General features: G+C 38.9%; 1 protein-coding gene across 1 annotated transcript; it reads right to left on the bottom strand.

Annotated features, from left to right (window-relative positions):
• Positions 1–13,334: 13,334 nt before the first annotated feature.
• Positions 13,335–15,624, bottom strand: LOC143353666 (uncharacterized). The gene is made up of 2 exons (XM_076787157.1): positions 15,508–15,624; positions 13,335–13,703 (listed from the first exon to the last, which is right to left on the bottom strand). Exons 1-2 carry the CDS (start codon positions 15,535–15,537, stop codon positions 13,407–13,409), a joined length of 327 nt encoding a protein of 108 aa, XP_076643272.1. The 5' UTR covers positions 15,538–15,624; the 3' UTR covers positions 13,335–13,406.
• Between the last annotated feature and the right edge of the window lie 554 nt (positions 15,625–16,178).

Genomic DNA, 16,178 nt, shown 5'->3' on the forward strand with positions numbered 1-16,178 from the left:
GGTCCGTTATGGGCCTGAGGCAATCGAGTTTTCGGTGGGACACACGGCCCACATCGGGCCCCGCGAGACCACGTGGCGACTACTTTGCAGGGCCGAACTGTGGGAACACTGAGAATAGGCCACCTTGGGGAATCTTACGGCATCCTGGTATCTGTTATCTCTCGCCGAATGATTATCCGCTACAAAACTTCGATCACATAGAACCACGAATTCAATTAGCCCTTACCGTAATGTAATGAAGTATTTCAAGTTTACTTCCCACCAGGTCCAAGCTATTTTTCATTCGAAGAGAAACTGTGGACTCAACATTTTTATATCAAGTATAGAAAGGTAAATATTTATATTATTAATTAATTTGATTTCTGCCGCCATACACGAGTGACAACTAGACTGCGGATCATTACAGAGAACGAAACGTTTATACATCGTTTGCGAGTAATAGGAGTGGGATAGACATTTCCTTCTTTTCTTCTTTAATAATTTTATAGGGGAAAAAATAGTACATTGACGCTTTTGATTTCTTCGCCTAACCCAGACCTAATTCAGATCATGTGGAATCTTGAGGCAGTCTGGCATTTTGTTAAGAAACAATCAAATTTCTTTCAAGGATTTAATGGAATGATAAAACTTCGTTACACAAGAAAAGTCGTAATTTAACACTATAACTGGCGAGCAATAAATGCGACTGATGTATATTGCTTTGTAATGGTGGCAAGACTGTATCCATCCAGACTTCATACAACTTTTATTGTAACGTGTGCTTCAATGAGGAAGTTCGTTAAATTAAAAAGTTAAATTAAGTTCGTTAACAAATTTCTGATGAAAACAATTTTACAAATTTCAGTAATTCTAAAAGAAGAAATTAGGAACCAGTCATTTTTGACTGATTAGGTTGTTCTAGTGATAATACCAATTTCTCAGTTCAAGGTCAACTCAAGGTCATAGTATAGAAGGTCACCGAATTCATCTTGAAACTGCGTACAAAACTATGCGGTCGGATATACATACTGCCGTTTAAAAAGGTCAAGGAGACCTTGACGTTTCATTGAAGTGAATTGTTTTTTCTGGTGCAATTTATAGACTATAGAAAACTTTTGTACAAAATATTTATTCATCAGACAATCAGAAGAGCCTCAATAATCGTGGGGTCTAAATTGTAGACCACCCTGTATAGTTGGACGTAGACTGCAGATTACGACAAATATGGATAATTGTAATTTAAAGCAGCAAAGACATTAGAAGAATTAAAAAATGCTATTATGTTACTTTCATTCCATTAAACATATTAGAACCGAAAACAACTTTCAATTTCACTCCACTTTGTTGCGTCGCCCAGGTAGAAAATTCTTATTGTGCATGAAGATCCTTCGTCTAACGAGTAGAGTCAGAAAACGGTAACAAAATACCACTTGAGTGCCACAGAGACAGTGTTTGTTGAGTAGGTAGTTAGCGAAGGACACACTCTGGTGTTTTGTTTATCTACACTGACTCGTCTCGTTGGATCGAGTGCCTCTAGACTGCAACACAAAAATTGCCTGTATCGGCTGTAAGATACACAGCGGACATACACATTTATTTATTTCCTTAATTAATTTAACCAGTTGAAAATTGTACAACAGAATTTTCAAAATCTTAACATTTTTTTGAATTCCAAATCCGAATTTCAAATCCGCTAATTATAAAAATTTAATTTGTCCAAAATATTTTCTGTAGCATTAGCATTGAACTTGAGATTGCAAAGAGTGGTTCATGCAATTTAGAATTTGTTACTTTTCGATTGTTCCGTGGGGCAAAAACCAAAAGGATATAAACTCGTCTCATCGGATCGAATATGGTTACAAGTAGTTTATTTCTCTCTGTTATGCTGTTATTGAGTTGCAAAAAGTGTATCGGTATTCTCGAATTCCTTAGATCGTTCTACTATTTCAAATTGCGGCTACGCATTTTCAAGTCTATGAAAAGTTTTCAACAACAAAGGAAAGAGAAACCGCGAAGAAAAATCAATGAACGAGCGCACGGATCTCGATCCGATCGAGTCGGTAGGTAACGTATCGGTACTTTCCATCGTTAGGGGAGTCCGCCGGCAAAATACCGCGCTGATTTCCACGCGAGACGCTGCCGGCGCGCCGATTACTCTTCCGGAACTCGATTACTCTTCCCCGTCGCCGGTTTTTCATCGGCTCGGCCGAAAGAATCGCGATGTTCACTCGGTCAAAACGCGCGGCGTTTCGTTTCGAGTTCCCGGGCGAGTCAAGGCCAAGAGAAGCCGCCTTTCGCCGCTCGGATACCTCGAAACGAAGGTGTGTGTATCGTCCGATACGATCCTGACGCAGGTGGATCGCCTGCACGGCCGATGGGCCTGCGAATTGGGTCAGCGAATCGAGCTCCGCTCGGGCCCCGCTCGGGAACAACAACAATCGACACGATTCTCAGCGACGGCCACGCGACGTGTTTCGCTTGCGATTCCTCTCGTTCCGCGAATCTCAACTTACGCCTCGTTAACGAGCCAATTAGCCGACGAGTTTTAACGCAGCATCGACACGTTCCTGAAAACGTTACTCCTCGAAACGAGATCTGCGAAAAGAGTCGTCGGAAGCATCCTCTTCCGCTTCTACAATCCGCTACAAAACTATAAGACTAATCTCCCTCTTCATGTCGAAATGTATGCAGTAATTGTGTTGTAAATTCACAGATGTCTCGCTAAAGGGATCTAATTTTTTTTTATAACCTATTCGCCACTACATCATTTATTTAGCAGTTGTTCGAACGACATCCCACGCATTCGAGGTAAATATCGTTGTCGCTTAACAAAATTTATCGTATGAGGTGGTTCAATGGTCCTGTGGATAATTGCGGGAAGATTCTTAAAGATTCGTGCAACAACGACCTCGAAAATGAGTACATATATAGTGAATTCTCGATATATGTCAACAATACGGGTCGTGCCAGCGTCACGCATCGTCCAGGAGACATACTCGAGTCGTGTTATGTTTACACTACTCGGCCTCTCGAGCTTCATGGCTCCTCACGGGGTATAGGTAGTGGGGATAATTCCGCGACGTGTACCATCCAGGCCTTGGCGACATATATAGAGAAATCACTGTATCTCGCGTATCCAGACACTGTACTCACGCGCGATCCTCTTCCGCTTTCAGCTAAAGAAACTGACGCACGATGGAGAAGTATGAAATTCTGTGACGTAATTACACCGCACAACATTAGACCTGTCATCTGTGAAATCACTAATCTAGGACAGAGCATTAAGATCACGGACAGTTTCGCGTGAAACCCGGACACTCTTACATTAGATTGGGTATAGTATCTCTAATGAACATTTCTAGGAATTATAGATTAAATTCACAATAAAAACCTAAAAATAAAATATGGTAGTGTACAGTAGGAAGTGGGAACCTTATTTATGACTTTTTGCGTAACACAGATGGGGCTGCCGTTTGAAAAATTATTAATCTAGGATGAAGATCATTAAGACTCCGGATATTCTCGCCAGAAACCCGAGTACTCTTGAACATTTTTTAGATTGAACATTTCTATCAATTGTGGATTACATTCACAATAAACAAAATTAAAATAAAATGTGGTAGTGTACAGTAGGAAGTGGGAACCTTATTTATGACTTTTTGCGTAACACAGACGGGGCTGCCGTTTGAAAAATTATTAATCTAGGATGAAGATCATTAAGACTCCGGATATTCTCGCCAGAAACCCGAGTACTCTTGAACATTTTTTAGATTGAACATTTCTATCAATTGTGGATTACATTCACAATAAACAAAATTAAAATAAAATATGCTAGTGTACAGTAGGAAGTGGCAACCTTATGTATGGTGCTACCATTCGCGAAGTCGTTAATCTACTATAGAGAGGATTCGGATATGTTTGCCAGGAAGCTGGATACTCTTGAATACCTCTTAGATTGGATACAATATCACAGATGGATTCAGATATCTCTACAGTGAATTCGCGATATATGTCGCCGAAACCTGGATGATAAATGTCGCGGAATTATCCCCACCACCTCGGGGTATATCCGAGGTTGCCGAGTAGTGTAACATAATACAGGTCCGGTATATCGGTGTGAGACCAGAAGACTAAACTTACTAGAAGACTAGACTTAACAGAAGAATATGTTCTGTAGCATTAGCATTAAACTTGAGACAATAAAGAGGTGTTTATGCAACTTAGAATTTGTTACTTCTTGGTTGTTCTGTGGGGCAAAGACCAAAAGGATAAACAGTGGACCCCTATTTTGTAAGTGGACCCTAATAACGAACGCGGCCGAGAATTAGTTCGAGTTAGATCGCCTAGAAAAATGGCGTCGGATCGGGCTACGCGCCATGCAGCTAAGGAATGGGAAAAGCTGCTCGTTATCGATGTCCTGAGATAGGATGCACGGAGTTAATGAGATGTATCGAGGACAAATTCCAATCTGCGTACAGGGAACCAGTTTATCTCGAAAGTTTCGCGTATTGAGATCAGCCGACTCGGTCGATCTATGCCGGACCTCGGGATCGCTTCCAATTATTTCGATGAGCCGAGTAATTGGCTGGCGTCCTGATGATCCTTGGCTATCGATCGGTGCTAGGCCCGCTGAGTCGCAATTAGGATCGCGCGGGTCCCCGATGGAATCTTGCGTTCTGAGCATCTACAATTGAAATTAACGAGTATCGATTCCTCCTCGATGAAATAATTAATAATTAAATATCAGACCGTAATCGAACCGCAAGATACAAATAAAAGATTACAGGTAAAACGCAAGAGACAATATAGTTAGGACCAACAAGATGGCGATGATATCCTGATTTACATTGAATGATTTTATCTTGCTACGCATCGAGCATGTGTCGAATATCTGATGTGGTTTCCTAATCTTTCACAATTACTGGTTTAGCTAAGGAAGTAGACGTTGTTTCCGTGTGTTAATAAGGTGTAGAAACTTGAGGCAATAATTAGTGTTTCTTGCTAGACTGCTATTATGCGGTACAAGAATTGTCTAGACACGATTGCGAGAAACACAAGTTGAATGAAAATGTGTTTCCTCCTTTAGTCAGCTTGGAAAGTCGAAAACAATTTAACAATCTCCTCAAACTTAACTTTAACCATTGGATTTGACCTCCTCACTTTTCATATATGCGTCATATTAAATTGTCACAAATGCAAAAAAATCGAATTTAATTTGGGGTAGAGAACAAGAATTTTACTATATTCGTTTCTACATTGTAATCTCAAGTTCTTAAATGACAACAGATCAGAAGTCGGCGAATCGCAACAGGAATTTTACAGGTACTATTATTTGCAGACGTGCGTCGATATCGTTACCCGATTAGTATTATTATTTGGTGAGCTTCGCGTATCGCTTTCACGCGCCGAAGTAGTTTCCGTGTGTATTTAACCTTTTCGAAGTGTCAGCGATTCGTAAAAGTAGGTGGAAGAAATCGCGCAAGCCCAAATATTCGCACATTCCAACGGAAGCGTTTGATCAGCCATTGGCGCTTCTGGTTTCTCGCGCAGAAAGTTCCCGCGTGGATTCGCGGAACTGAAATCAATTCGAGTATAAAAAATTCCATGAATAACTTACATCGCGCCGAGTTTCTATTTAAGAATTCGTTAGACAGTTCAATAGCAATGAACTACTGACTCACTGCTTCCCGGATACCTAGCCTTTAACCTACCTTTGGACGTTAATTATAGCAATATTCAGAACGATGATTCATATGACGCGAAGTTTTACATTATAATCAGTCTTTGTCTCCACATTCCATTAACCCGTATGTCAATAACTATAAATGCTGACGTTCTTCAATGTTAGAAGTGTTTTTAGTGTTGCCTCTATAGATTTGTACGGCGGATTTCTATGCAAAATAAAAATGTTGTGCATCGATCATAGGAGGGAGAAGTTAAGTAAAAATGTATTTCTTTCTCCAATAATTTGAATAAGACGAAGACAATGGTAAATAACAATGTTTTCAAATTCTTTTCATGTCTTCATAATGTAGAATTTCACCAAGTAAGTTTTATCATAAATGCATCTAGCAGTCTAGATATCTGGCATTATATCAGGCAGGAATATTTCGATGAACAATTTTGTTTCCACAATAATTATAATTTCAACAATACAGATATGCATGTATAGATATACGTGTAAATGTCCTACCAGGAAGATTTTTTAAGTGAGAATGTGTAAAAGTTCATCAATATCGGGCTCTACTTCCGACAGTCTATCGTTTTATCATACACGAGAAAAATAAAATAAAAATTTGTGGGAAACGAATTTAGCGTAAATGTTTATCCTATGCGACAGAGCAAGCCTAAAATTTTATCATAAAATCCTCGTTCGTCGACAGTGCTCGTACAAACGAAACAGACCGTGGAATTTATCGCAAGCACCCGGATGAAGGGACACGTTCAATATCGATCATAAAACTTGTCTTCACGTACCATTAGCAACGACATCAGCGACGCGTGCAGAATAGTTCCGTTGGATGTTCGAATAAATTACAAGAACAACGAGCCGTTAACAAAAAGCTATAGAATGGAGGTCGGAGATTTTTCAATTTTACGTCGAGAAATTTTAGAAAATATGCACACCTTTTTACTTGGAGTATTTAAATTTAGTCATAATAATTAGTGTTCAATATTCAAAAGTGCAACTCGACACGAACAACAATGCGTCTTTTGTCTAGAAATAAACTCTAGTAAATTTCAAAATATTTGGCGGGCCATACAGACAATAATTACTTTTTATTAGAAACTGTTTGTTAACACGTTTCAAAAATATAATTCGCGAGCTTTTTTTTATAGAGCTAGTTTTTTTAATATTTAGAAAAAACCAGACGGTTCATTATAATTTAAAATTAAGTTCAATGTAGTATTCTAGTTTAATTTTCATAGACAAAGATACAAGTGGGTTATTAACAATTTCCTTGTCGATATTATAGAAATAAATTGTAGATTGTATAATTTAAGCGAATTTCCATTCAATAAATAATGAAATAAGGAAAAAAATTCTTTCGTCGATTAAAAAATTCCGTATGGTAAAATAAACGAAGACTTCAAATCAATGTATTTACGTTTCCTTGTATCTTTCACAGTTCGACGTGGCACTCGCAGTTCAATGACAGTCGTAACATAACGTAAAGTAACCAAACCTAGAATGGGTGATTAAATCGTTAGAGCCACAGTGTGAAAAATATATTCTCAATGTGATAGATAATGCCTAAACAGCTGATAAATATTCAGGCATAAAAATCAATGTAAATAATCATATTACTGATTCAGATTCACCTTCAATTAAATCAAAAGGTGTTCGATTACTTTAACTAACGTTACTCCGCACTGCTTTTTCAGAATGTTTCCATAATGTAGTTTACGGAACAACTTGCTCCATTATGTTTCGATCGAGCAATAAAATTTTTCAGACTCGCTTGTCAAAGCGACAGACTGTGGAAATCTTTCTCTTCCGCGTCTGTTGCTCCCCCTCTTCGCAGGATCCCGCGTCCAACCAAGAATCTCGTAGAGCCAGTGATACATAAATACGTACACACGTATATGTGTTCTTCCTTTTTTCGTCGCTGATCGCCACATGAAAAATCGATTCACGGACCGTTACGCATTCGGCTCGGAGAGACCCGGCTGAGAAATGAGTGTTACGGAGCGGCGAGCTCGCATCCGCCTCGAAATAGGAAGCCCCGCGCGGCGCACAATGAAACAATGAGACTGTTACGTGTGAGGAAGGAAAGAAAGGTAAGAACCCCGTGCCCTCGGATGATCCCCTTTCGTTCCTGGGCACCTGAGTGTCCAGCGTTCGAGAATCGTCAGGAAGGGCCGAGCCGTTTCGTTCGACACTCTTAACCAGCGACCATAACTGTTATAACCAACTAGAAAAAAAGTCATGGAATAACAAGTATTTCGGTGACTGAAATCGTACTGGTTACAAACAAGGATTATAAGTAACCGAAAATTTTTTCTCTTTTTGGCAAACGTTATCGTCGAGAGAAATTCATTTCGATCGCTTATGACAGTCATCAATGAGAGATTTCGATCGCTAACAACAGTTATCGTACGGAGAAGTTTACTTCGATCGCTCATAACAATTATCAATAAGAGAAGTTCATTTTGATCGCTCATAACCGTTACTGACGAAGGAAATTTATAATAGTTATTATTAAATACTACGACATTCAAATTATTTGACTATTTCCGATTAATTACAGCTGTATTCAATACAACTAACCGTACCGAGTGCGAAATGTGTCTGGTACACATTGTTTCATAAAAATGACAAGATTGAACTTCTTTCTCACAATTTTTATAACAATACATGTTTGGATAAAGAAGTTTATCGAACAATTTCTAATAGAAGCATCTTTGTAATTTCAATAAAAAATAAAAATTATGACGTCGGCCATTCGGTGGGTCGTGGTACGGTTAATGTGAAAGTTAGAAATGAATTTCTTTTTGGCCCATGTTCCCTGGAATAAATGCAGAAAAATTATAATTAAAATCAGCATTCTAGCTACGAGACGACTTGAAGGCGTGTTTTATCGATTCAATGATCGCGTGTAACCGAACACAAGTCATAACGCCCCAGACTCGAAAGCCATAGCGGATTAGTAGCGTGAGCAGGGCAAACCGGAAACGCAATTAAACCACTGTGTGTACCACCGACAGGTGAGAAACAAAAATAACTGACCAGTTACACGGCAACTACCGTCAAACCGGCAATTATCGATAGTTTCCGGATCGTTGGCGGTTAGAGGGCGCTTTGAGCCGAGGAACCGTTAGCGAGGTTGAAAACGGCTGAATCGTGGCACGGACCGCTTCGGGATCATTAGATTTATGTTTCGATGCTTCTTGCGTCTCTGGTCCATGACCCACTTGAGCGTTCGCTGTAATTAGTCTTTTTCGAAAGGAACGGTGAACGTGCCGCCTCGGGACGGCTGCAACGAAAATCGTCGCCGAAGCAAAACCGGAATTTTGCACTATCAAACTTTAGAAAATAAACTACATTCTTATTCACTTAAAATCTGCGTTCCTTTATTAGAATTCTGAGATAAGTCTCGAAGTTTAAACGTTGCTCTTTATTTTTGCCCATCGTTTGTGCAACGGCGCGAAAGTAATTCCTTCGACCTGAATTTTTCTATTTGGATCGTCTCCGTTTTTCTTTTAGAATTTGATATTACGTTACTTGGGAGCTACTACAAAAATAATCTGAATGCGTCGAAACAGTTATCTAATAATAATTCTGTTTATATTGTTATCTGTTTTTAATCATTTTGATTTTTTTGGAAGTCTTGACGATATAGGTAATACGTTGAAAAATTCTTCGTTAAATATACACGTAGCCAAACATTTTGTAATTTCGACTAAACTGACCATAACTGAAAATCTCGTTCCTATCTTAGTTTATACAAACATTTCAGTCATGTTTAGACCACGCAGTTGCAACGAAAGAGAAAAATGTATCTCCCGTTGCTAAAGTATAACTAAATTTATTTTACGAATTCGAACAAATATTTTTCTGCACATATTCGGAAACACTTATAGTTAAAGAAAATTCTCGCACCGATTGTACAATTACCGATCGTCCTTTGTAAGAATACGTGGACAAAGAAACCTCGAATTTTTGTTAGAATGTCAGAATAAAGGGACGTGCTCGATCACTTTCGAGTGTTTGTAACTTTAGCGATTGCAAAATAGAAAAAGCCGATGATTCGACCGTAGCAGATTTGGAGACGCAAAGCGGGCGTCGAGCGTACGATCGAAGGATTGTTCTCGATCGGTCCAAGCCGAGATTTCGATCGACAGGTTTCTACCGGTCGCGTCCTTGGCTAGTCCACCGCAATTTCTACGGTTTCTTTAGAGTTCCATCGTGTTCAAGGAACGCGCAGAACAATGGCCGTCGATCTCGGTCCGATCTCGGATCGATCGCAACCGGGCAGCCCGTTAATCATCGTTCGTTATTCATCCTGTGCGCTCGTTTCCTGCGGGCTCGAGAGCCACGGGCGAATCCTCCGCAGGGAATTAGAAAGTGAGTCGAGGATATTTGGGTCACTCGAGACCCGGCCCGTTCGCGATTAATTGTTACCCGATCGGGTCAACTCACTAACCGCCAGCCCGGTTCCGCTTGTTACGGTATCAATTACTCGTTTAGCGATAAATTTCGATTAACCGATACAGAGTTCCGTGTTCCGCTCCCACTTGGACGCGAATTTGATTATCACTCTACTTATGTTAGCCGGAGGGGGGCTGCGGATTTTCTCCTTTAATTGCTAGACCCCGATCGGCCAGACAAACGGATCTAATGGCGACTTTTTCTAGGTCGAACAAGCTCCTCGCGCGTCGTCGCGAAGAAACAGGAATCGCGATGAAGATGAAAGTGTACAACTTGATTTATCGATGTTGATGACCACCGACAATTACATGCTAGGTGTTCCGGTTTCGAGGGCTTCCTGTAGATGGCTGTAACTATGAATCTGGTTGAGATGTTTGAAAAGTTTGTGCATCGTTTCGAAGCTTGAGAATTTATGAATCTCACTTTTCATTACGATTGAAGATGGAACACTGCATTTTCTTCGCTTGTCACTTTACTGTTTTGAATCGGAAAAATGGCTGCGGAAGCTTACCGATACTGCGTTCGCCCCATCATTCGAAATATTTTAGTATTGGTTTTGGCTATTCGAAACTGGTAACTTTGATTTGAAAGTGAGAGTGAATTGCAAATGACTCCTACTTCATAAATGTGTAAACAAAATGGGGGTATGAATTTAAAAAAAAAAACCATGGCGACCTTCATAACTTGCAAAAAAAATATTTGACATGCACTTTATAGCAGACTTAAAAACGTGCAAATTTATCTTATTGAACTTTCTTGTAGCTTCAACCAGTTACGAAACATTTGTTCTGACATTCATAGACGGACACCCTGTGTGTAAGAAAAATTCTACAAAGAGCAGTAAAAGCTACTATATATTTCAAAAATTCAGTTTTAGCCAGCTGTTTGTTATTCTGGCCCACCGTGTATCACATCGTGCAAATAGCGCAACTATTTTGTGTCCCAGCGTTCTAGCATCTTACGTAGGTATTTATAGTGGAAGATGAGTCCTTCGTCATCGATTGTAGACGGGGCAGTTCCTTGCCGGGCTGTCAGCCATTAATTAGTCATTATCCGATGTAGGCTACCGCCGGGGATCTGTCACTGTCAATGCAGGCGAGGTTCGTGCGTCCGATGAAAGTGCATAGATCTCACTTGGCGCACGGAGAGGAAAACACTTTCACATTCGCGTCGTTCGACAATTGTCGATATATAGTGGATGCCTCTACCGCTTTTTCCTTTTGAATTAGATTCAGCCTGTTTCTCGATCCGCTCTAACGAAGTCCCTTTCTTCCGAATTAACGAACGATAAATTTAATTAGAAGCACCTCGAACACGGCCGATAATCAAAACGCGTTTACGAGTCTGTTTCGCGGTTTATTGCTGCGTGTTTACGTGGTATTTATGACCTAATATGTACGCGTGGACCTAATATGAATTTATCTGGTACAAGTTGTTGCGTGGCCCTAGCAAACGACGAATTGTAATTTTGTTTTGAATTCGAAGTGCCTAAATAGTTGATAAATATTCAAACATAAAAGTGAATGTAAATAATCGTCTGAAATATACAATATTAACACCTGAAGCCAATTCAGTGGAATTAACAAACAATGAATTGTAATTTTGCTTTGGGGATGGGGTAAATGATAAGAAAATGTTAAGGACTATTTTCAAGATATTAGTTTATGCATCTAATCAAAATCGAATAAAATGATAAAATAATGAAATGTGACGGTGAAGTAAGCATATACATTTTCAGTTCTTTTTCCTAACAAAACCATAGTCAGCGTGTACAGTGACTACATACACGCTTACAATCACGGATGGTATTTGTGAACACCCTGTTTTGTGAACGTAGAAACCGCGAGAAATCGTTGTAACAATTTAAGGAACGCGAGTAGTAAAGACGATTCGTTTTTCTCGTGAAAATAAAAAATGTCTGTTTATTGATTTTTTAAGCGCCTGATCTCCTCTTTAATCTTCTTCGGCGAGAGGGCATTTACGACTTCAATAAAATTGTAAGTTGAAAATCGTAATTCCGCTCATTTCACTTAGTTTCTCGGTTGCAGCATTAAATCGTGGAATGTCTGCGTTAATTTCCCGTTGAAGACGTCGTTGTCGATTTTCGTAGGTTCGACATGTTCGTCTTGCTGTTCGTGATCCGTTCCGCTGTGGGGAAAGTCACGTTTTCGAGTCCACGAGGCACAATATAGGTCGTGAATATTTATGCGGCCGATTATCTTTATTAACACAGGTGGATAAAACGTATTACTCGAAGACAGGAAGTGTAGCTTGCTCCACTTTTACCAGGATCGAAATGTTGTGAACCGGGGCCGCTAGATACTGCATCTTCTGCAGTTAGTTTTACCTTTGTAGTAGCTGCAACGGATATTGTCTGCGAGCAGAGCCAGTTTTCTTTCAACGGTTGTTCATAAATGTTCGTCTGTAGTTCGTCTTAAAACACGAAAAATTAACTAAAAGCATTCCTAAAAAAATAAGTGCTCTTTTGGTATGCCTTAAATACTGGAATGTGAAAATTTTAAATTAAGTTCTTAAATATTTAAAATGTTTACAAAGAAGGTTAAAGAATAGACTCCTACTCTGTTTGAAAAATACTTCGACCAGTTTATTTAGCAAGATTTCCTGGATATTTGCGTAAAATAAATAAAAATAAATAGCAAGTGTCAAGCCCCAACCATGGGACCTTGGGATCATATATCATTATTAGACCGCGGATGTTTAAATTTTAGGAAAGTGGAAACAAATAAAATCTAATTTTCAGCGGTAGTAGCCTTCGTAGATCTGAAACAAATAAAAATCCTACTGAATTCTGTGAATTTTATATTATGTCATGTTTTGAAAATTTTCAGAAGCCGTTAATGCATAAAGATCCGCAGTCTAATCATTATCCTTACCACGAATGGGAAGGACAAAGATATAAGTTATATTTCTAGCAGTTTGTTTTCGCATGCGATATTAATATCGACTATTGGTTGGACTTTGAATTTTTTCATGCATTTTTTACTTAGCGATAACTACTTGTAGTTAACGATTTTCAATTTTTAGTTCTATGCGTTCTATACCTTATTAAAAACTTTCTCATTGCGTTGTCGACTAATAATGGTGGGCTCACACTTCCTTAGAAGTCTGAGCTACCAAAAATACGACCACCTTTTGACATCCTCTTTTCAATTTCCGTTCAATTCGATCGGTGCACGAGGGTCATTATTATTTTACATTACGCACTCCGCTGATATCGAATTAAGAATGCATGGATGAAAGGCTCTTCCTTCTATCACGTGGACCCAATAAATGAGCCGACTGCATTCAGGTCGTTCGCGGTGACGCAAATCGTTGCTCGGTAGAAAGATGCAAGAAGTGGTTGTTGCACGGCCGAAGGAGCCGCGTATCCGTCTGTCTGTCTATTTGCCTGACTCTCTGACACGCTGTTGGTCACGTGCGTCCGACGAATCACGTGGCGTCGGTCATGCTCCGTGAACAAGTCCTTATCGTCCGGGGTTCTCAGCGTTCCCTTATCAATGACAGTTTGACGTCCCCGACGCGGCCGCGCACACTTTAATGCTACCGATATCTGAAATATCCATTAGATATCGAATATTCGATGTTGCGTCGCTTGTTGCATTAGTGGGCACCGTAAAATTGGCTAAGGGCGCCGGTATACTATGAAATTTAGTTCCTCGATGCATTAGGCTACATAACGGTTGCCCCTTTTACATAGAATGATTCATACAAGCAGCGTTGCTCCTGTATGGTTGCGTTCGATGACTAACAAACAGAGCTGGGCAAAGTTGATTTTAAATGAAAACAAAAAATTGCGATTTATTTCGCGTTGTTATTTTCATTGCAAATAATGTATTATTTCATATTTGACCAAAGAAATAATTTTGAGAATAATGTACAAGAAAGGGTGGTAGTGTAAAACGTACGCAAACTTAATCAGGTTGCATTTTGAAAAACAATTTCATAATTATTTCAAAGAATTATAAAATGAAATAACATGTTGTTTGAAATGTTATTTCAAAGATGATCACAGGCATGGAAGTAATTATAAAATAAAGTAACGTGTTATTTGAAATAATATTTGGTTTGCTAACAAACTGTGAACCTTTTTAGATTATTTAACGATGACTGCTTGGCGCAGTAATTTCAATAGACAGTGTTCGTATCTGTTATAGCTTATTATTTTGAATTTTGAACCGTCTGAGGTTATTCAACAATAACGGTGTAGAATAAGTTGGTACAAGAGGTTCTTTCCCTTTCAACGTTCGCAGTTGTTGACTGATTGGGTCAGCATTTTTATTACAAATTGGTTTCTGAGATTTCGCTGTCGTAAAATTCAATACGCATACATATAATAGCGTGCATAACTGAAACAATCTCCGCGAAATCGCATAGTTCCGATCGGATAACATGGGCGCGAGAATTTCCTGCAACAGGCTTTCTCTAATTTGCAACAGCACCAGGAAGACGTTCCTCATTTTCCACGGAAGCGACGAAAAGTGTGTTCCTGCGTTATCTCTTTTAATTACAATACTCCAACCGGTTAATTCGAAGAAAGTATTGTTTCCACGAGCCAGTGCCCAATCTGACCGCTTTATTCAACTATCTTCGATGAGACAGTTTACACACCTGACTGCAGTAATGTCTCGATGTACGCGAGAAACAGATGTGCGCAATTTGCGAAAAATTTATCCCCACTACCGCGGGAAACATTTAATTATTTCTCTATGAAACTTTTGTCGACAAATTCGTAAAATCTTTCTGAATAAAACGAGTTGTTTAATTCACGATTTAGTAGATCCTCGATTAACCGAACCGATGACATGTGAATTCTCCTAAAGTTGAACTCTTTAGAGTTCAATCTAAAGCAATTTAGGGTAAGGGACCCAATTACCTTAATTATACTTATTTTTAAAGTATAATGAATATTAAAAAAGAGATATATAACATACATATTAACTGATTTTAATGGACAAAATGTAATATTTCTATTTCAATATTTATTATGCTTTAAAAATAAGTATAACTAATATAGGCACAGTAATTGAGATCCCCACAGTAATTGGGTCTCTTACCCTATATACAGCACGATTTATTGTATAAATCAGTGAAGATTTAATCTAGCACTGAGCTAGGTAATTGTTCTATTATTCCAAATGTTCTGCTGATGAGTACGGATAATGAAGATTGCAATATACCGTCAATTAAACAATTAGATATGACGCAGATGTTTTGCAGATGTCATGTTTGGTGTTGTTCCAATCAGAAAAATGTAATGAATATGTTGGCAAGACTTTCATTTTTTGCCATTGCGAAAATAAGGAATTAGTTCCTGATTGTTATTAATTTATGGTTCGTCGGAGAAGCACTGTTACCGATCTTAAGGTCGAACGCTGCGGCAACATTTCCAGGGTCGTTCTCTCCTTGTGTCTGCGTTCAGTCGATCCCAGATACTTTCGGAATTATCATACGAGCGCGATGTTATGTCACTTCGCACACATGCACGATGGAAATGTCACTTGAGAAACGAGAAGCCCAGCATTTTTAACTCGACGAGCACGTGCCACTCTCCGCGAGTCTTTGCGTGCTCACCTTTTTCAATTTTCTTTATTTATGCATCTTGCCATTCTAAACTTTTCATATTTGCTTCCATCTCGTTACATTAAACGCAGTTGTAGCGATTATCTACGCACAAAAAGCAGTAAAACACAATTACGTAAACGTTTTATCTATCCGAGACTGTTGAATAACTAAAGTCTTTATTTTGGCAGCAATTTCTGTTAGACATTACGATTTATATAAAGCATTCTTTTTATCGCTGTGGTTATCAGTCTCGAGACTTTTTATTCGTTTCAACACTTTCTTCAGCGTAATCGGCAAAATAAATCCTTGGGAATTAGATTGACTGGAATAATTATTCCTTTTCACTGTTTGACTGAAAGCTATTTCAGCATTCTGTGAAACAACTTGCATCTGTAACCAAAGAAAGTTAGAAAGATCAATGTTAGAAAGATTGGTTTACTGGGTAATGTGTAAATAATTTTCT

Source organism: Halictus rubicundus, chromosome 4 (assembly GCF_050948215.1).
Source record: "Halictus rubicundus isolate RS-2024b chromosome 4, iyHalRubi1_principal, whole genome shotgun sequence".
NCBI classification, from domain to species: domain Eukaryota; kingdom Metazoa; phylum Arthropoda; class Insecta; order Hymenoptera; family Halictidae; genus Halictus; species Halictus rubicundus.

What these genes read in the sequence shown, in the direction of transcription:
- LOC143353666 (XM_076787157.1), bottom strand. Translation starts at nt 15,537, where the DNA reads ATGTTGCCGCAGCGTTCGACCTTAAGATCG. An exon ending in AGCGTTCGACCTTAAGATCG is followed by an intron (nt 13,704 to 15,507) that starts GTAACAGTGCTT and finishes TGGATATTTCAG; the next exon opens with ATATCGGTAGCATTAAAGTG.